The sequence below is a fragment of the Haliotis rubra genome, unplaced genomic scaffold (genome assembly GCF_003918875.1).
Source record: "Haliotis rubra isolate DU_JTF1 unplaced genomic scaffold, ASM391887v1 Scf927, whole genome shotgun sequence".
NCBI classification, from domain to species: Eukaryota; Metazoa; Mollusca; class Gastropoda; order Lepetellida; family Haliotidae; genus Haliotis; species Haliotis rubra.
The window spans coordinates 246,888-270,428 of NW_025767665.1; the positions used below are offsets into that span (position 1 = coordinate 246,888).

Consider the following 23,541-nt stretch of genomic DNA (forward strand, 5'->3'; position numbering starts at 1 on the left):
AATTATGTTCCGACAACACGAACAGCCTCCACCCGTTGAATGTCTCTTGGGGAAGTTATTTAATGGATTTATTAACTGGAATAAAATTTTGAATGAAGTGCTCCTGTTCTCGCTGAATGTGATTTTCTCTTTTTTGTCTTCACTAATGGATATTTTCTAAAAGCTTCCTGTAGAAATGCTGAAATCCTAGTTTTGAAATCAGTTTCAAAAATAAATTCGATCATTATGAATGTAGGTTAGTTTGTAATATTGCGAACCTCTATTGTATAGGCCATGTTTATCTTTGCAGATTTGGGGCAGTGGGGTAGAGTAATGGTTAAAGCGTCCGCTCGTCATGCAGAAAACCCAGGTTCGATTCCGCACATAAGTACAATGTGTGAAGCCCATTTCTGGTGTCCCCCGCCGTGATATTGCTGTAATATTGCTGAAGCGGCGTAAAAGCCAACTCACTAACTCATTCAACTCTTTGCAGATTTTCTGCCACTTGGTAGGATTAATTAAAATAGTGAATTATCACGTTATAAAGAAAACTTCAGTCAGTTAGTGTATTAACGAATGTTCTGCCGAGTTGGAAGTATAATCCATCCAGTGAACGGATTAAAGCAGCTCATCCGCTAAAATACATATAGGATTCATTAAGCGAATAAATTATCTAGTTATCAGCTGAATTATACATATCATTCATTAAGGAAGTGAATTATCTAGTTTTTCCTTGGTAATATATATGATTCAGTAAGTGGGTTAATCATCTAGTAATCGCCCGGGTTACAAGTGTGTCTAGTTACCAGCGGAATATTAGTCCAGTAAATTATCCAGTAATCATTGGAATTACACACATGAACCCTTTACTGAGTGAGCTAACCAGTAATCAGCGAAATAGCATGTCTTCACGTGACACGTGCCTAGTATACACAACAGGATCAGACACGCCACGTGATGACCACCCGAATGCAATCTACACTGTGTATTAATACTGGCCTGCTAGACGGCAGGATGCTTCTGTTTTAGTGCAATTATTTCACTAATAATTCACACACAAAAATATATATATATGCACTATAACACTTCTTCCGATATTGTCACAGTACAGTCATCTGTCAGGCCTGTTAGATGTACTGTGCCATGGGTGGAGGCGGGTTAGTTTGAGATAACTATACACCTTTTTTAATGTTTAGGACCCCAGTTACTTATTTCCAACATATACAGGTGCTCGATCATTTTTGTTGATTCTAAGCATATGCACATACACCTAGCGCACGTACGTTTACTTCATACCCAGTGGTTGTGTCTTAGCTTATGCAGGTATTGCACCAAAATGAACACAAACCCCCAGATTGTATGCAGAAAACACACATCTCCGTGCGCATTCTGCGTACGTGTATTCCATATACGTTGTCTCCAAACATATTATATACGAACAATGTTAATGCTAGTGGTAAGAAATATATTGCGCATTCAACGTAAATCGTAACTGTACGCAGATCACCCTGTTTATAACCCTGCATTATTTATACAAATGTCGAATACTTCTGACACGGAGAACGTACACGTACAGATACAAAGTAATATGTTTAAGAGTGCCTAGACTGTACGATATTACGAACACGTCTTGTCTTCATCGCCGCGAAGCTGAGAAACTACCCACGATGCATCATCCTAACATTTCTAAAGGGAGAAATTCTGACGAGGTCGTTTCTGCTTTCCGTCCTTCCTGTGTAAAGAAAGGGAAAAGGGAAAATATGTAGAAAAAGAGACCGCTTTGACATCAAACGCCAATTTCACATGATGACCTTACAAGAGATACAAAGTGTTCTTCCTCACATGATGAAAAAAACACACGATAAATCTTAACTCAAACGAAAAAAGGCTCGCACGCATACGGCCTACACATGGTTACTGTGCCTTTATCAAAGAAGTTCTGGCACCAATCAATTCAAATTACCAGCCAAGCAGGAGGGGGATCGGCTATTGCCTTCTATTGGTGATTTGTGCTTTGTGAATTCCCTGTAGTTCTATCGCTGCTTGTGCGCTTAATTGAAGGTAAATTTGAACGCTCGTTTATAAAAAGGATTGAACCACGCGAGCCCCAGAGGAACGCCATTTTGATTATTTTGTCGTCGTTTGCTTCGAAGGAAACGGGTTCTAATTATGATCGAATCACAAAAGGATTAGGCGCCATCTTGGGAATATTAAAACATGCTGCTCAGTTGTAGCTAAAACGGAATGGAAATCTAAATCTCTGATTGAAGTAATACTATTTGATGGATATGAAATGTAAACAATATGAAATTAAATTCGAGAAGGATTAAGACCAGACTGCGTTGTTATGTTTTTCTAGAAATGCTTGGAAGCACAATTGTTATTTGAAATAACTGCAGGGCTTATAATCTGAAGAAACGTTTATTTTACGAGAAATGAAAATACTAGCTAATCTTTGATGAAAATAATATTAGCGAATTTGGTTTTATTCATGGCAAATATCCTAATGGACGGGAGATTGATCATCTGGTTATTTGCCGGCGTCTTTGAAACTAATACAGTTATTGCTGAGTGATTTTAAGATGGAAATAGGTCCCTCAGTGCTTGGTTTATTTTCAGAACGTGAAAAATGAAATTAAAAGGTTTATTTGTTAAAGAACAGGATTAGAAGTAGATAAGCAGCGCGGATTCCCAAATTCCTACGTGTGTATTATTTTTGAACAACCAGTGTAATTGATATGGTAAAACAATAAAACAATATAGTTTGTTTTAATGTAAAATTACTAGGTTACTTGTGACAAGTCATGCTGTTCTGACAGATTGGATTCAGTATTCTTTATACTTTGGTTAACTTGTTGTAGGCCATTTAGTAACGAAGTACTGTTTTGGCAACATTTGGTCAACTTTGTCCTATCCTCTGTGGGAACTGAATCGTTTACAACTAAACAGAGACTATAAAACAGAAGGCATTCACAACCAGCTGTAGCGTGTCCAACAAAGAAACATATATATCGGCCTCAATGGCTAATCAAAAGCATTCATAACCAGCCAGCTGTGTTGACAACAATAAACGTATATATTACACTCACCAACAGCCAAAGTAACAAGCTATCCCTTGCCGCATAGTAAGTAACTTAGAAATCAGACAGCAACCTAACAGACAGCCCTCGTAACTAGTTAGCCGCATGTGGCTAACCAAGGATTATGCATTAGATGCGATGGGTAACCAACGACATATTTCAGCATGTTGCCTGTCGTAGCATATACAACTGACCTAGGTCATGCTTATGTGTACAGGTAGATACGAAGGCACAATGATAAGACTACTTATCATGTAATAGATGGCGATGGAGATGGCGATGGAGATGGTGATGGAGATGATGTCACTGTCAGAACGTTGCTCTAGTAGCATAGTGGTTCAGTATATTTGTCATGGTGAAACACTGCATACTCGAGGATTTATATGGTTCTTTGTGACTAGTTAAAGCACAGTTGATGGTACACTGAATCAGTTGTTGGGGTAAGATGTATGCGAAAAAGTTTGACAATGGCACCAGGAATATACAGGACCAGCTTATTTGACACCCTGTGTGCCGTTGTACAAGTGAGTGAGTGAGTGATTATGGTTTTACGCCGCTTTTAGCAATATTCCAGCAATGGCGGAGGACACTAGAAATGGGCTTCACACATTGTACCCATGTGGGGAATCGAAATCGGGTCCTCGGCGTGACGAGCGAACGCTTTAACCACTAGGCTACCCAACTGCCACTCCGTTGTACAAAACAGCCCTATGTCGAGGAATGGAAGCTACGTTCACCTTAACGCTAAGACAGCTTTGTACAGCAGCACCCTGGTCCTCTTGTCACTTATACAGCAGCACCCTGGTCCTCTTGTCACTTGTACAGCAGCACACCGGTCCTCTTGTCACTTGTACAGCAGCACCCCGGTCCTCTTGTCATTTGTACAGCAGCAACCTGGTCCTTTAGTCACTTGTACAGCAGCACACCGGTCCTCTTGTCACTTGTACAGCAGCACCCTGGTCCTCTTGTCACTTGTACAGCAGCACCCCGGTCCTCTTGTCACTTGTACAGCAGCACCCTGGTCCTCTTGTCACTTGTACAGCAGCCCTCCGGTCCTCTTGGCACTTGTACAGCAGCACCCCGGTCCTCTTGTCACTTGTACAGCAGCACCCTGGTCCTCTTGTCACTTGAACAGCAGCACACCGGTCCTCTTGTCACTTGTACGGCAGCACACCGGTCCTCTTGTCATTTGTACAGCAGCACACCGGTCCTCTTGCCATTTGTACAGCAGCACCCTGGTCCTCTTGTCACTTGAACAGCAGCACCCCGGTCCTCTTGTCATTTGTACAGCAGCACACCGGTCCTCTTGCCATTTGTACAACAGCACCCCGGTCCTCTTGTCACTTGTACAGCAGCACCCTGGTCCTCTTGTCACTTGTACAGCAGCACACCGGTCCTCTTGTCATTTGTACAGCAGCACCCCTGTCCTCTTGTCATTTGTACAGCAGCACCCTGGTCCTCTTGTCACTCGGATACCCACCAAGACTCATAACGCACAGTATATTCTAAAAAACCCAAGATATTCCTAAAATCTGCGTAGATTGTACAGCTGTCAATAAATGTTAATTCTACGATAAGCAATACATGTTCCTACTCTGCAATGTGTTCCGACGTGGCAATAAGGCAATAGTTCATTAGAGGTTTGTTAATCTGATGAAGAACATATTGACAGTAAGTGAGTGATGAATGAGTTTAGTTTATTGCCGCTTTGAACAGTATGCACAGTTATATCACAGGGTGTCTGGCTGATATGGAAAGGAAAAGAAGAGATGCAGTCGTTTACCAATTTGGTGATACGGCCATGATGCTGGCAAATCTAGAAACAAGCCGGCTGAACCGGGATTTGAACCTATGGTCATAGGTACGTAACTTTGCACAGCTACCTGCGGCGCCATAAAACTCTGGATCCCTTAAGGACAGTACATGTCTTTCTTTTTCTGATGCAGAGCATCAAGCTGACTCTGAATGAAGTAGTCTAAGCAGGTGTGTCTACTCCACGGGGGATTTATACTGTTAGTCATGCGTCCATGGTCTCTGTCAGTGTGAAACTGTCACAAACGGTCTTATACTACTGACGTTATATGTAGGATAACAGTTACACCGTTTTCATTATGTAGGAATATTTTTATATCTAAACATGCCAGAGTTACTGTCAACGAAGCAAGTTTAAAACTGTAGTCAATTCCCTTGTTAGAACACATTTCCACTCACAAGGCAGCCCTCTTTGATTTATCTATCGACCAATATATATTATACAGGCTTGCAACTAGCACGCTGTGTAGCCAACAATAACGTTCACACATGGTAAGGAATATGATTCAGATGTGAATCAATAACAATGGAATCCTAGAAACCTCTAGTAAGGCAAAATTGTTACCCACCGGGTTCAGTTTCTGTTGCTTTAGTTCCAATCGATCCAATTCATTCCTCGAATTAACGGTTTGCCTATGTCCATATTAAATTATCTAATTTATTAATATGGATAATTTGACTGGTATGTAATGATCAAAAAGATGGTTGTTGTGGAGGTATCCAGTACAAACAGACTATTGCTCCAAGAACTAATGAAAAGCTAATCGACCCATGAGGCTAAGCTGCAATTTCCTGGCTAACTTTCTTCATCTTGTTAAACTCAGTTGGGTAAAATTGAAGCTATCGATTTCAAGCTAATTACTTAATGATAATATGATAGCAGCGGTTCTCGTGGGATTTTGCAGTAATTCCACAATTTACATCATGTATCTAACTGCTTCATTATTAATTGCTAGAGCCGATATGCCAGCGAAAGAGAAACAACATTTCTTAACCGTTTGATGTTATCGATAAATATCTGGTTGGCAACCCTGCATGCCTTGTCGGTCAATATAGCACATGTTTTGTTTCTCTAGAAATCATAGTTCTTGATGTTGTTTAACATCGTTGCTCGTACCAGAAACCTTCTCCACAAAATCAGAAAAATACCGCATGTTCTTAAATTTAAACGTAAACAAGGAATGAAATTTTAAGCATTCTCTAAATAACATTTTTAGGCTAAAACTGTTTTCCCTAAATATTCCAAATATCAAGAACCACAAAAGGTTTGCCTTCTGTGGACACAATCTTTTCCACGTTGTTCAAATAAAATAACATGGACTTGGCAGCTCGAGGTGTAGATTCCAGTCCTTGTAGTTGCCAAGACTCATATTGGTGATGAAATCATGGGTGACTTCTCAAATGTTGGCAATAACAACCTTCGCCACCAACAATATCATGAACCGCCTGATTTCAGTTTGTATATAAAAAGTGAAATAATTAAATATGGAGGCTGTCGAAACGAGTAAGAAAATTGCCTAATACAAATGAACCTGTTGTATGGTTTCCAGAGCAGATGAAGTCAGTGCAGGATGAAGTCATTGGTAGAAAGCATAAACTGAAAAAAGTTGAAACAGAACTGGAACAAACCCATTCTGCCCCAGCCAGCTGTCATCCCAATTCCTGCATGGGCGCCCTGTCTGAAACGTTTGTTGTTGTTCCCACTGAACTGGTCTCGCATTACATATACGCATCACTACATTCAGTGTTTAATCCAAGAACTTGGTATACACGAGATATCATGCCACATATGAGGACAGTATGATAACTGAGGAAGGAACCTTCCAATACTATGCAACAGAACGACCAGCTTTTGACGTTACCCTAAATACATTCCGCTTTGTACTGATGCCAAAGCTCCAGACCCGTAAGAAAAGAGATGTATTACTGATTCAAAGATTAAACATAATTCCTAAATGGACGGTGTTCAGCGGAATTAATGTGAGGAAGACTCTCCAAACTACAGAATGATTTGTTGTCTCTTTGTAATCTCAGAGAAGACCCAAGTTAAAAAATGTCAAAACAGTTGATTTTCCAACTTTATTGTAAATTGTTGAGTGGAAAGCCTACTTCTGCTCCCCCCATCCCCATGTGTTAATGGTGGATGATACCTGTAGGGTGGTACTAATTACGTTTGTTGCCAGCACCTGGTGTCATCGCGGAGTTTCAGTGATCCATTCATATCATTTTCACAGCCATTTTCCCTTTACACCAAATGGAATCTGTTTGTGGAGATAGTTGAGAAGACTTGGTATTCTATTGGTTGTAGGTTCTATATTGTATATACGGCGACACCTCGCTTACCTCATGAAGGTCGACAGTATACACAGAGTTGCCCGAAGTTCGAAATAAGCGTTGTGGCGATTTTTAGAAAAGAGTTCGTAAAAATTCGAACACGCCAGTGATAACATGCCTATACGTCGAGTTCGAAAATGTTTCGCTGTAAGATATTAGAGTAAGTTTATTTTCAGGACAGATCGGGACCTGATAGGAACCTACAGATTCTGAGGTTTAGATACAGATTCTGAGGAATCTGAGGTGTAGATACAGATTATGATGTGTAGATGAAGATTCTGAGGTGTAGATACAAATCCTGGGGTGTAGATACAGATTCTGAGGTGTAGACACAGATTCTGAGGTTTAGATACAGAGGAATACCGTTCTTCAAGGTCACATGAAATTGTCCCTTTCCAACCACATATTGCAATAAATAACGCAGTGTGTTTACCAATACAATATTCATATTATTTCGGAATATACACACCATTGATATTCAGGTACCAGATGGCCATTTCATTTGAAACACAAACACGCGCCACGTCAATACACTAAAAGAAACGATTATCCCAAACAGTCCTCGTTCTGTGACAGGTGTTTATTAAGTACGAATGCACAATATACAAAAATGGAGCTAATTTCCATTTATGAATTATTACCATACTTCTGGCTAATCAATTCCGACAAGTAACAGATGCTCATTGTCAATAGCTGTAACCTGAATCTGACGAGTCAACTCGTTTAGATTTCCAGATGAACAAAATTATGCGTTAACTGCTGTTCCATACCACTTATTGATCACTGACACATTCAATGCCAAAGGAAATATATATCAGTTATGTAGCCAGCTAGAGCTAATATTTAAACAGATTTTGTAGGCCAGAATGTTCTACCAACAACATTCTGCAGATACAATCTAGTGATCCTGTATATTGACAGACAATCGAATTCCAGTGAAATGAACAGCTCGTGTAAAAAGCGAATTTTTTTAAACTTCGTCTAACTGAATAATACAATTCTGTTTAAGCCTTTTTTTCATTACTCTGCTTTCGGATGAAAACCATATATCTTATTAAACATACATATGCATTAGATGGGCCAGCAGACAAATCCAATTATTTCTCAATATCTCAATATCAGCATAATGTTTTATTTATGAACGTGTAATTATCTCCGAGATATTCATCTTCCTGTTAGGTTTCCACCAGCACAGACATATATTTGAATTTGGATGATGTATAGTTGATATTTCCAAACGACTGATTACAACATTAGCGTCTGTTTCGTCCATGTGAAGTAATTACAACGAGTAAGCCGGAGAGCTTCGTCATTGTTCACAGTCTCGTGTGGATGTCTGTTCGCCATTGTAGCAAGCTGGCATCCACGGTGAACACAAGCCGTTGTCCGTACCTCCACTGTAATCTCACCGAGAGGTAAGCTGTCACGGACGTGGAGGGGCTGTTATCAGGAAATTCACAACCTGAATAGCAGAGAGTGGAATGCAAATAACAATATGGGCATTGTTAATTTCAGCTATTGACACAAGTAAAAGTGTCATTCACTTAAGAAGACATTAAATATCTAATCTGTAATGGCTTTTTCATGATGTCTTGAATTTGGTCCGGTGTTATTTATCACGTTTCTTCCTATGTCTTGGATTATTTGTTATGTAAATGTCTTCAGTATTTTCACAGGTAATATTGATCTGCGTAGATGACGATTGTAGGCATCTTTGATAAATTGCATCATGATTATACCGTTGGCTGTTGTCCATGTCATCAACCACCTGTTTGACAGGTTTGATTCATTAGTCTGCACTGATGTAGCTGGGATGTTGATGGCAACATGAGTGAGTGAGTGAGTTTAGCTTGACGCCGATTTTAGCAATATTCCAGAAATATCACGGCGGGGGGGGACTAGAAATGGGCTTCACACATTGTGCCCATGTGGGCAATCGAACCCGGGCCTGTCTTCGGCGTGACGAGCGAACGCTTTACCCACTAGGCTACCCCACTGCCCGATGGCAACATGAGACTACTAGCATGTAATATGAATGTATGCAGCACTCACATATGTAAAAAGGCCATAGTTGTATAGAATCAGTACTTCTTCATGGTTATATTGTTTTCATTGATATTTTCCAGTATATTGTTTTTTATATATTTCTCATTATTGGTAAACATTTTCTTCTGAATAATTAAAGGTCACATGCAAACAAAAAATCAAACATAATTAAAACACAATTATCACTTCTTCATGACATATAATATGCATTGCTGATTATGAAAAAACAAATAAGCAAAATTATAAGCGTATAATCGCAAATCAAAAGTGCAATATTTTGTACTTGGGTTTACCTCCCTCGAAACGAAGCAGCCGGGATACCGAACCCAGTCAGAGCGGGTGGGTGTGCACTCAAGTGTAACGGCTGGTTCATTAGCAGATGCCTCCTTCACGGCTCATTGGTGTGTGTATATATAGAGATGTTGGGTTTTGTAAATACATGCTCATTTTTTGTGTATAACATTTTGCAATCAACAGACATCATAACATGTCATGTGTTCAACTATCACACCTGCCTGTCTGTGTAATTACATAATGTGACAGAGACCAAACTCGGGCCATAAATAGATGCATTTTGTTTATGGTGTATAGCCTGATTGGTGTTAAGTTCAAATTGCATGTGGTCAGTGATAGCAGATGTGTATTGAAAATTGTCATTAGCAGACAGGCAGGCAGACACACAGATGTCAATAAAACAAGACATTGAGTTTTGTCTGTGACAACGACATATCTATATCACAGTTAGAAATTCTGTCAACGATAAATAATGACATTGCTTTTAAGTATCGAACTGAGAAAGTGACTCGGTAAGAAGAACGTGTGGTGAAATTATATAACAGTTAATTTACTGTCATAACATATAAAAAGCTCGCGCCTGTGAGATATCAACAAAACATTATGAAAATAGCTCACACCAAAGCCTTCACCGGACAACCCGCGTCCCAAGTTGCGCGAACCTATTTCACTGCGCACGTGCTATGAGCGCAGCCCAGCTGTTGAAACCCGTTTTCCCCTAAAAAGTCTGGGGAAAATTAGTGAAACGTTTGAACTCCGATTTCGCGCGGTTTTTTTCATCGCGTTATTTTTCAACTTTATAAGTTGAATTTGCATTTTTGACGATTTGTTTCGGTAAGTCCATACCGAAAGGTATCAGAATCTGCAAAGTTGTGTTTTACGTTGCATGTGACCTTTAAGCATGTAACGTTTCACGAGTATATAGCATGTTTGAAAAAGCGGAAAAACAAATCTCTAATAAGATTGAAGTGATTGTAGTTAACATCGCACTCAGCAATATTTCAGCTGTACGGCGGCGGTCTGTAAATAATCGAGTCTGGACCAGACAGTCCAGTGATCAACAGCATGAACATCGATCTACGCTACTAGGTCTCTAATAAGAGCAAAGTCTATCATTACTCTTGTTATTGCGAGATTGGTACATTTGCTTAAACTGTGAATAACTGAATACAAGCAGCTGTGTAAAATGTGAACATTTGATGGATTTCAAATAAAATCGACTTACTTCATAATAACTTGTTTCTGCCAACAACAGACCCCATTGGACGGTCCCGGCTTTATCATAAACACATGTTTATGATTAACGGTAAAATAGTCACGAGAAGAGGTGCTCGGGGAAAGATGAGCGTATCCTGCCTTACCACATATCCTCAGTGTCCCGTGCCTGTCATAAGATAGTAGTAATGACAGTAAGTAATTACAACGGTCGATGCATCATCATGTCCCGACGCTGTTTACCGGTGTTCATGATGTCGATCACTAGTTTTCAGATTTGATTTATTAGCCTGCACTAATATAGCTGGAATAGTCTATCTGTAGTGCTACTCACTATTCGTTTCTTGGCTAAAACATGAAACTACCAGTAATGCTATGAAAGCATGCCCGCCTCATAGAAAGGACACATTTGTACTCTAACAGTACTTCTCAACAGTGGAATAAAACGTCGTGATATGATTCAGTAACAAAGTGGGTTGTTGACCTCCTACATCAAGCTTGCACTGTGATTGTTTCACCTCACAGCATCATCAAGGACCAGACCGGATATATAATCTGATTTCTAGTTCTCCAGTTCCAGTTATGTCTCTTTATTGATCGTTACGCACCCAATACCACGTACATAAAGCTTTAACATTGTTTTATAACGCAAGCGCAAAATCAAACAAAATAAATCTTTAAATATTGACGAATATCCCATCAAAAGATCTACTCCAAATAGACACATATATAGAATCAATCTTATGGAATCGATACAAATAAAGTCGCTAATTTTGTCCCCAAATACCAATTGTTCTGTCCGTGTTAGAATCAAGCACCGCTCTTCACAGAAATGGGTCTTAAGTGGTTTGATCTGCTAACGCTAAGCACAGTATGTTTAAGCACTTCTTTCCCCAGGTCGGTTTAAAATAATCTCGAGAGCTGTTTTGTGTGAAAAAGGCTTTATGTGATCTGACAGTTAGATTTGCCACTTAAGTAACATCTTCAGAATTCGTCGATCAATCTTTTCGTAATTAGTACTGACGATGTCTATATTTACCCCCTCTCGCCATACAACAATACTATCGTGCGAAACTGATCAATAAACGAAAGGATTCCCCTCCGATCGGAGAACTCGCTACCACGGTTGTGATAATAACATAGTCAACGATTCTACAGAGCCTTTCCTAACATGCTTAGAATCTACAGAATTGAGTTCCGTTATAGACTGTATGACTCTGGTAAAACTAAATAACTATACCACACGACATACACTTTACATGTCAGACTAGCACCGCATGTCTGGTTGTTCTAAACCGTCTCCCAACGCTGTTAGGCTTCCACGACTTGGCACCAGATGAGCGAGAGCGAATTGCGCGCGCAGTGTCAACACGTGACTAGCTATACGGTTAATATAGTAGAGGGCAGTCAATATTTTTCAGTTTGACTCTGTCGCTAATAAGCTTTGTGTGTCGGTTAAGTACAAAACCCTGTCAATGAAGCGAGGCTGCCGACTTATATGAAAGGTCTCTCAGACTAGCCAAGCAAAGATTCAATACTGACTACTTTCCGCAGAGTTGTGCTGTTTTAATTGTCAAGTGAAAGGAAAGCACAAAACGCAAATCATTCCCTCGGGAGGGCTACACATCCCTGGCGTCAAAGCCACTCGTTAACATTAGCATATTACTGTTTCAACTTTTTGTAACGACGTCTAATTGAGAGCCTTCAACCAAGCGGAACGGACACACACTCAAGTGAGAAACGAGGAGTACTTCAACATAAACAGGTGATAACGGGTATATGGAATCGGAGGAGGACTGGCTCTGAAGAGGTGTCACTGGATTAAGAGTGAGATTAATACGAACAGTATATCGTCAACTTTGAAATTTGGACTTAGTTGAACTGGATTATATGATCTTTAGGAGTGCGACAACAACCAAGGCATATCTTGCTGGTGTTAACAACGAATGGAAACAGTGTGAAAAACAGTTACTACAATACGTCACAACAGCCGGCACTTGGTGACTAATGCCGGCAACACTGATAAAGCTGCAAACTGATGCGGAACTCCGACAGCCATGGATGTTGTGCCGTTATACCATGTTATACCATGTTAGACTATGCAGAGTGAGGGTCGCGGTTGACGGGGAGTTCTCAACTTATGTTTGGCAGCCGCAAAAAGGCGACGGTGAGAAAACATCTATCAGGTTGCATTAATGAAATGATCAATATTTTATCGAGTTCTCTGATCGTCTCGCTCGGTGTGTGCACCTGCCCCGTGGAGAGTTCGATCGGCAGATGGTCAACACAGATTTGACCAGTGGCTGGAGGTTTCGCTGTCCTGGAATAACCCTCCTCTGCTTTCGAGGCTCTTGGCTCAGCTGAATAGAGTGCGGTATCTCCAAGCTTCCGGGCCAGGCTGAGAGTGCGTTTGGATAGGAGTGAAGAGTAGTCTAGGTATGCTCGAGACGTGTAGGCGGTGTTTTCATGCTGTGAGCCAGGAATGTTCAAACAGAAGTGTTCTCCGATAGCAAAGCGTCAAGTGCTTACAGTCACCCTACAATACCGATGGTTCAAGTCAAGATTTGGACAGTTTTAGACTCATACACATTGACAGCTGCAACTTAAACTTCGGATTTTGTGACTGCCACCAAAGAGTCAAGATTTTGCCAAATAGTTCCAACCCCTTGACAGATTTAACTGTCTCGGGGAACGATCTTTTTTTCCCAATCCAAGTTTGCCTGAGGGGTCGGGCCCTTTAGGCTACCCGGGACCGATGAAGGAGTTAGATATGGAGGTAGTTGTAGCGAAGATAATTTCGCTAGTCATTTTGACTATCCTGACAGTATTGACGGGCCTATGCCCCCTTCGGATTCTCATGCATGCGCCGAACTTTCTCTCCAAGAACCGCCAAACTATTGAGTACTTCCTCTGTGGACTTCGGTGTTTCTCGGGTGGTATATTTCTGGCGACATGCTTTCTTCACCTCCTGCCGGACACCCGTAACAAGATACAAGTCGTCATGAGGAACATGGGGTCGCGGTCAACGTACGCGGTGCCAGAACTATTGATAATGGCCGGATTTTATGGAATTGTTTTCGTTGATCAGTTCATTAAATGGATGTATGTTAAAGCAAGTGAGGCAGAGCGTAAACCAAAACGACGGAGAAAGAAGTCATTGCCAATAGAGGACACGCTTGGCCTTGACCACATGGAGATGAACGTGGAAACCACCAGTCTCCGATCCGACGGAAATCAGGATAGGTTGTCCGAAGATCTCCATATCAACGACAGGGTGGATGAAACAACTATTAAGGACACCCTTGAATCGGACATTGAGCCAGCCCCTTTCCAGGATATTGAGGTAAACAAGGTAGTGTCCGAATTCACCAAAGCTGACTATTCTAATAAAGGACACTTTAGACTGATAATCTATATAACAGCGCTCTCCTTCCATGGTGTGTTTGAAGGTATGACCCTAGGTTTACAAAGTGTTGAGAGCAACGTTTGGAGCCTTTGTTTTGCGATCTGTGCCCATCGCTGTGTTCTAGCCTTCAAACTAGGAATGGACTTGTGTAATACAGAGGAGAAGCAGGGTACAGCCTGGCTTTGTATTGGAACATTTACTCTCATATCTGCTTTAGGAATTGTAATAGGCATTGTTATATCATCAGGAGCTATGTTGTATGCTGACGTTACCGTGCCCGAGGCCATTCTACAGAGTCTTGCTACGGGAACAATATTTTACATTGTATTCTTTGACATTCTCTTCAAGGACCTACAAGGAAAAGATGACATGAAGAGAATTGGGTGTTCCTTCGTGGGTTTTGTTTTGATGGCTGTTGTGTTTGCTATCACTATGTCATGATAATCAGTCCTAAGTGCTATCTAATCAGAGAACGACGCGAGTGTGCCACGATGCTCCGTTACCACTGCTTCTACGGTTCCCAAGAGCTTTCGTAATGCTGAATGTTTGTGGTGTTCTGCTTGTAGATGTAGTCTCTTCGACAAATCACATCCAGGTTTCTGAACATGCATGTCAACTTTGGCCAGAACAGTATACTGCGGTTGTGATACATCTTTATCAGCCAAAATACTTTCAAAGATCGGACGATGAACTCTGATTAGTGACGAGCCGGTCTAGAAATTCTCCATAACACCTCAAGGGAACATGGCTAAATTCGATTGTATGCCCTCGGGTGTCCGTCTCACTATCAAATGAGGGGATGAAGACGACGAAGACTCTGTGAAGGATTTGCCGGATTTTAACAGACACCGTAGACATAAGTCAGTTTCAGTAATGCTTGGTTGAGTGTGTCAAATCAATGGTGAGTTTCTATATTTCCACGCAGCCACAAATCCATGTCAAAGGACGCTAAATGTTTTCTAACATGTCCAACAAACAGATGTGTAACTGTATCAGATCATAGTATGATATTGAATATATTTTGCTTGTTACTCAAGGTTTGTGATTATTGATTTTCGAGAGAGGGATTTACCAAGTCAGATACGGATTTCTCCTAATCATGTCAATATGACCAACTCAGACGAAGGAGCAACAAACCCAAGAAGGTGATATTTTTAGGGAAACATCTAATTCTTCATTTTGAATTACATCCAAACCTGATATTCAAATCTCTTGAAGTTTACATAGTGAGAGTGGGGAGAAGGATGCAAAATCACTAACAGAAAAGATACGTGTATAAAATCTATGTGAAGTGAACGTAACATGACTTAACATCAATGTCTCAATAGGGATATTTCATGTCAGTATTCATGTCGTCAAAATTTCGAAATATATGGATTCAATATACGCCGATACGGGTTACATTGGGCTTCAAGGCAACATAGTGATTTTCGTTATTTGAATTGTTCACTGAAAATCTGACGCCACCAGGTAAATGTCTTACCCTACCGGTTGCAAACTATTTTCTAGATGTAACACGCCATGTAGACATCACTTTATGTAGCACGTATTGCCTGGGTGTTTATTATTCTAAAAAATGTGACGAGCAAACTTACAAACCCAAGATTAATGAAAAGATGGCGCGTCTCTCTTATGCTTTGTAAGGCATAATGCAATAATGCATTCATTATACGTGAGACCTTCCAGAGGAAAAACACGAATTTTCTTCTCAGTAGGAAAGACAATAACCCTATATATCAATGACCTGTCCTTGTTGTTCAGAACTGCCTTACCCAATCAATATTCCTTTTACCTCAGTGATTGCATGTCCATGATATCGTTTGAGCGAAGAAAAAGTACCTCACTAAGCGGCTATTAACTCGTTATTGGATTCCTTATATGTAGCCACCATCGTATAGAGGATGTCCCTCATAGCAAGTAACAATACTGGTGCTAGCCTTGGAGTTAACAGAGCCATCGACGAAAACCCATTACTGGAACAACAAGCGTATAGGACACGCTTTAAACTTACACTAACTTATTAGTATTAACTTACAGACTAGCCACGTACTAAAACTGATGCAGAAGCTCTGTCTGCACACAAACCATTCCTCTTATATGTTCAGACTATCTGTGAAATATATATCTTTGGCAGGTTAACGATTTATGTCTTGAAGTCGCAATTTCCCGTTGTTAAAGGATCTGGGATCCAAGACGCAGAGTGTTATGCTTATATGGCAGTTTATACCTAACATGCATCAAGGTTGTCCTGTGGGTCGATTAATGTCAATCAATGATTCAAAGAAAGACATTCTACATGAAGCCCGGCCTGATCCACGTCGTGGCTTAGCTTGTACATGAAGCCCGGCCTGATCCACGTCGTGGCTTAGCTTGAATATCATCTCCACTGAGAGATCGACGCCATGATTAATGGAGTTTTTGTCATCAGACATTACTTTTTTCAAAGTCTGTTTGTTAGCTAATATAGGTGATAGGCCGGTAGAATACATACACTGAAACCATATTCTCTGGACGATTTAACCATTTGTTTGAGCATTCTGTGGACGATTTAACCATTTGTTTGAGTATTCTCTGGACGATTTAACTATTTGTTTGAGTATTCTCTGGACGATTTAACCATTTGTTTGAGTATTCTTTAAGTAACTGTTGTTTGTGTGCTTCAGCATATGTGTTGTCATAGGCAACTGCGATTTATATTATTTAATGCTGAAATAGTGATGGCAGAAATGATAGTGCTTATTTATAAGTATTTAGCGTGGATTCAGAAATGTCAGTGGTTGTACTTTTAAATTATTTAGACTCTGCACGATGATGAATGTGTACACTGGGATGTTTTGTAAAGTCATTTGCGTAAGAACCTCTCAAGGGAAACTTCTATATCTGTGTCAGTAAATAGTATCTTTACCAGCACTTGCAGTCAAAATGTCCATGATCTAAATCTAGAAGAGAACATTTAAACACTAATGATTTACAGATTACGATATCCCAAATAATGTTTCCATTAAGCGAACATTTTCACTGAAGGTATCTATGATAATCTAAATAGAATCACCAAGAGAACATATTTATACACTAATGTTGGACACTTTCCAAATGGTATCTTCACCTAGCGATCATTTACACTCCAATGGTATATCGTCATCTAAATAGTATATCGTTATCTAAATAGTATCTCCAACAGAGCACTGAAGCATTGTTTGTTCTGCCACCAAGTACAATGAGATGTTATTTTATATTGATCCTTAAAGGTAATTTCATTCACAGAAAGCTTAAATTACAATATTAAACATGTTTGGAAGTCTAAAAATGCATCCGTGTCACGCAAACACTTAAACGTAAATGTATTTGTAATAAATACACAAGGACAGTTTAAATAATGTTTGTATTAAGGAAGCATTGTAAGATTCCTCATGTTCACACATCATTCTTCATACGTCACTGTTAACCTAACACAAGAACATTTATACAATGTGTGTGTGTGTGTGCGCGCGCGTGTGTGTAACCGTGAACTTAAATACACTGAGCGTCACAAGTCAATAACAAGCGTCTACTCCTGTGATAGCTGACAATATGATTAACACTTGAAGGATATGTTGTTCATGCCTATAGGACTGGATGCTTCTGTCAAACTGGCTAAAGGTACAAAGACTCTTAAAACAATGAAAAGTTCAGGAAAAGGCTCCTGACTTAATTTGAATATTTTAACTTTTATTATCTCAATTGAGACGCTGATTATATGACAGAGTGATCCACAGTTCCATTCCTACCACGAGCACGTCTGAACGTGAGAACCATATCGATGTGATTGACTTGTTCCATAGGAGAGTCAAAACATCGTGCAACGTCGTGACACATCCAAAGACAACAGGCAGAATTAGATTAGTGTCAGAACGTTAAAATTAAATATTATCTCCATATTTTTATAATGATATTTCAGTGGATGCTGCACCAAAATCAATATGCGAGAGAGACATCAAATTGTATTTCGGTCCTATGTGAGACCAAGTTCTCTAATCATGAAATCGAATCACAAACTAACAGCTATGACGGCATTCGTTGCCAGTCGCCTGTTTCCGTCAACTAAGAAGGATCCAAATCGATCGACGTTTTGGGTGAAAACACAAGAAACCAATAAGTGCGTTTATGGCAATAATAACTTTCGACAAACATCCCTTTCTCAAACTTTATTGCTCCAGTTTATTTCACAGGTTATTGGTGTTGATTAATGGATATATTTATTACTAAAAGTAGTAATAGGTTAAAAAATATCGACTTAATTTGACGATAATATCCATGAAATAATACACAGCCTCGTTTCACTCTGTCAACTCACGAATAGACGGAACCCAGTAAATGTCTGTGCTCGGCACCACCAGACTTGCTCTGGAATGACACGGGTTTCAAACCATGGAGTTGTTTTGGTTCTGTAACAGAGCAACCACGACAACCCCGGGAAAGTGATAACAGTACATATGTCCAGAACTGTTGTGGATGTGTGAACGACAAAGTTAGTAGTTTTCTACCCCACACATTCCTTCATTTTAGAACCCCCTTCTCCAACATTTACAGCTAATCTAAGCTTTCTATTATGCATATATCTGTTAAATGCAGAAGGACGGGAATTATGGCGATCAGAAGATGAAATACAAGCAAACAGCGATTATAGCATAAGCCTGTGTTTCTCAACGTTTGGGGAAAATGCGGCCATGCTTTTTCAACAAAGATTTCAAATAGCCTCTTATGAGTCTGTGGCAGAGTTTGATTGATCAAGATTCGGTCAAGGCCTCTGTAAAGTTTTGAAAAAGTTCTATGTGGACATTTTAAATTTCTGTAGCATCAGTAGCACAAATAATGCCCAGTGCAATTCCCAATTTTGACATATTCTTGTTTTGTTTCAGCAGAACAATTTATTTCAGTTTGCATCCGGTAGGGGAGGGGAAGCCTTTTTCCGAAATCATGGTATCATCATAATTTGATAGTGATTCATAAATACATGCTCACGATATACTTATATTAGTATACCTTCTCATTATTGAGGAGTTACGTCATATTGTTCCCACAAAGAACACCATTGGGATCTCTGGATTCGAACTGGTCCCGGCAGGTTTTAAAGATGCGACTTACTGGATCCTGTGATGCCCAACTTGGTTGATGGCGTGACTTCGTATCCCAAGGATCGATGCTGAGGATGATTAGCTGTTGTGATGGTCAAGAGTCGACTGAATACAGACGGCCCTCAATTGGAATATTTCTGAGAGAGGTGTCTGGCAACACCCACCCCATCCCCTCACCCCCCACCAATATATTTAGTTTTCACTTTATTTAGAAAACAAACAGGGCCAGAAAGGAAACAAATATTGGATTCGGTCAGTTTATATTAGCAACGCTTCATGGGAAAAAGTACACGGAAACATTGTGAGTGATCTAAATGCGTATAGGTTATACTATGAGAAACAATTCATCTGTGTGTTCGAAAACGTTTGTTTTCCGTGTCTTGATGCTCATGGCTCTTGTTTCTATATGTTTGTATAGCTCACGAGATGTTTAAACACTTACATGATGCACATGGCTCTTGTTTCTATATGTTTGTATAGCTCACGAGATGTTTAAACACTTTCATGATCGCGTTCAGTTGTTTACGTTATCTGAATAAGGAGTTCATAATGAAACAAAATATACAGAAAAATCCCATACCTCTATTTAATCTTCGTTTTCCGGTCTTCGAAAACAAATTTGTCTTTCTTCAAAGAATTTGCACAATATTAAAGAAGCTATATATGTACTGATAGAACTTTTGGGGTGGGCGTTAAAAACCGGTTAACCGGTATATTGCAGTTCAAACTTCGCATTACGATATATTGCGGTACACTTTTCGCGAACCGGTTCACCCGATACGATCGGCAATTTCCGTGACCATGATCAATAATTTTCGTGATGTAGTAAATTGTATTTACTTTATATTATGATAATTAATAGTTTTGAGAATGTTTATTTGTCAATCACATCTGAGACCTAAAAGTGGTCAGTGGCATTGTTTCAAAAGAAAGGAAAACATTAATTCCATTACCTTAGTTAACCCATTCAACACCGCATGCCGGAAAACTGGTCAAGACACCTTAGTTAACCCATTCAACACCGCATGCCGGAAAACTGGTCAAGACACCTTAGTTAACCCATTCAACACCGCATGCCGGAAAACTGGTCAAGACACCTTAGTCAACCCATTCAACACCGCATGCCGGGAAACTGGTAAAGACACCTTAGTTAACCCATTCAACACCACATGCCGGAAAACTGGTAAAGACACCTTAGTTAACCCAGTCAACACCGCATGCCGGGAAACTGGTCAAGACACCTTAGTTAACCCATTCAACACCACATGCCGGGAAACTGATCAAGACACCTTAGTAAACCCATTCAACACCACATGCCGGGAAACTGGGCAAGACACCTTAGTGAACCCATTCAACACCGCATGCCGGGAAACTGGTCAAGACACCTTAGTTAACCCATTCAACACCACATGCCGGGAAACTGGTCAAGACACCTTAGTTAACCCATTCAACACCACATGCCGGGAAACTGGTCAAGACACCTTAGTTAACCCATTCAACACCACATTCCGGAAAACTGGTCAAGACACCTTAGTTAACCCATTCAACACCACATGCCGGAAAACTGGTCAAGACACCTTAGTTAACCCATTCAACACCACATGCCGGAAAACTAGTCAAGACACCTTAGTTAACCCATTCAACACCACATGCCGGAAAACTGGTCAAGACACCTTAGTTAACCCATTCAACACCGCATGCCGGGAACTGGTAAAGACACCTTAGTCAACCAATTCGACACCGCATGCCGGAAAACTGATCAAGACACCTTAGTTAACCCATTCAACACCGCATGCCGGAAAACTGGTCAAGGCACCTTAGTTAACCCATTCAACACCGCATGCCGGAAAACTGGTCAAGACACCTTAGTTAACCCATTCAACACCGCATGCCGGGAAACTGATCAAGACACCTTAGTTAACCCATTCAACACCGCATGCCGGAAAACTGATCAAGACACCTTAGACCGGTAAACCGGCCAGGCAGTTGTCACATCAAAATGACATATAATTTTAGGAACCTACCTAACATATGATTCATTTATTAAATCTATTACTTTTCACAATATCTGAAAAAACTTATAATGTGTATGCTTTATTTTCATTAAAAAAATATCTTATTTAAATTGTAGTTAAAATGGCAGTAAACGTCTCTGGTTGACTAGTGTTGAAAGAGCTAAACCATGCGTTGAACATTCACAATATACTGGAATACATATTGCAAACCGCCAACACATATCACAATATACCGCAATACCCAACCCTAATGTTCACTGTTTTGAATTAAATATATTCATTCTGTTATCATATCAACAGTGCAAACGTAGACTGGGCCGTATCAACTACAGTCGAAGTAACATGTTAATGTAATCTTATCAACATCTCTGGGTTGTCCTATTCTCGTTAGTCGTCCAGGGTTAGGTAATTGCAGCTATTGCGACGCATGGTAATGTATTGATGCTGAGGTGACAACAGGGAAGAATACAGTGATGTTTCATCTGATACAGGGCGTGTATGGAAATGCAAAAAGCATTAAGTAACTCCAGATAATAATCAGTCTCGATTATCATCTGAAACAGATTCCATTGGGCGTAAAAGGCAAACTGACGGGGAAAAGGGCCAATCTGTACGTATTTCAAGATAAATCAATAGGACAATTCTACATGTAGACTATGTCAATCCATTCAGATGAGTTGCAAATACAATAAGTGACAGTGCTTGGATGTGAGCAGCCTTATCTTTGTAGGGGTGAGTGAGAAAGTTGAGTGAAAGGTGATAGTCAGCGTTTTCCAGCTGTGTCACAAAGGTCTGTGAGGAAAACCAACATGAGCCAAGAAACGCAGTTCTGATGACACACAAGGTTCCATGTTACATATTGTAATCTTCTTTCGGGGCTGGTAAAATATTTAACGCTGTCCTATACAATTTGTTTAAGACGTCGCGGTTTCAATGTGATCGATATTTAGGTTCAAATATAGCTTTTATCTCAAATATAGTTCAATGTGGAAAAGCCTGAGTGTCTTTAGTTCAAATCTACATACTTAGCCTAATGGGTATTCTACGATGGAGTTCTTTCCTCTGTGTTTCAATTTAATCAATACTTTCAAGAAAGGCTGTTTGAAACGAACATTTCTACAGCGCTGCATGTTTTGGAGAACGTATTTTGATATCATAATAATGTACATTTACTCTCAATCGTGAGTGATTGCATTTGCTTGAGTGGCAAACTGGAACGTTTTCGTTGATGAGGATCTCATTAAAGTTAGAAATTTATGGGAGCTTCCACTGCAGGACAGCATGGCGTCTGATAAATTGTAGAACATAAATGTAGTAACGATACACAGGTCGATCTAACATGGACTTGTCATGTATGAAGAGATTGCGGGGACTTACACATGTGAAACAATATACATGAGATATTTTACAGAGTGAGTGAGTTTAATTTTACGTCGCTTTTAGCAATATTTCACCAATATCACGGGGACACCACAAATGGGCTACACACATTGCGCCCATGTGGGGAATCGAACCCAGGTCTTCGGCGTGACGAGCGAACGCTTTATCCACTACACCACCGCCCCAGATATTTTCAGGCTTACATAATTCAACAACATGCATATATGGGAAGAATGATAACTTGCATTTGTTACCTACATGTATATGTTTCAAGATTAACAAACATGGTCAAAACCTTCCACATGCAAGACAGTAAATCTTGCCTGTATTGCTGACGTCATTGGTGAGGCAAATAGTAATGATCTCACAGTCTTTGCTGACGTCATGTCGGCACAACGTTCTGAATAGACGGCACTACAATTTAACTGCTAGGTGTGGAATATAAAAGATAAAGGATAAAGAAAAAATTAATTCTTGTGTGTTGCATATTGTTTACCCGACACTCGTATACTTCCCCCATCTTACACTCCATTACATAATCTCTAAGTGTAAACATAAACAAGATTAAATATCTATTTATCTTAATATGATGGATCACGAAGGAAAAGATTAAACTAATTCAGAAGTATTATACCATTCTGAAGTATAAATGTCTCCAGCCATATTTACCTGTACATAGAATTAAAATAATTCGTGTCTTTTCAGACTGTAACAATCCTGTACTAATTTCTCAGTTTGGACCCATGCTTTCACAATATTCACAGGGCAACTTGCTGGATTGTATAACAGTTTTGATGAGACTATTAATACATGGAAACCGATCTAATAAGATATCATCACATATTTTGTGGAATTGGCAACAGATG

General features: G+C 39.9%; 1 protein-coding gene across 1 annotated transcript; it reads left to right on the plus strand.

Moving 5' to 3' along the window:
* Positions 1-12,169: 12,169 nt before the first annotated feature.
* Positions 12,170-15,197, plus strand: LOC124264482 (zinc transporter ZIP1-like). The gene has a single exon (XM_046699222.1). It carries the CDS (start codon positions 13,516-13,518, stop codon positions 14,605-14,607), a length of 1,092 nt encoding a protein of 363 aa, XP_046555178.1. The 5' UTR covers positions 12,170-13,515; the 3' UTR covers positions 14,608-15,197.
* Positions 15,198-23,541: the final 8,344 nt, after the last annotated feature.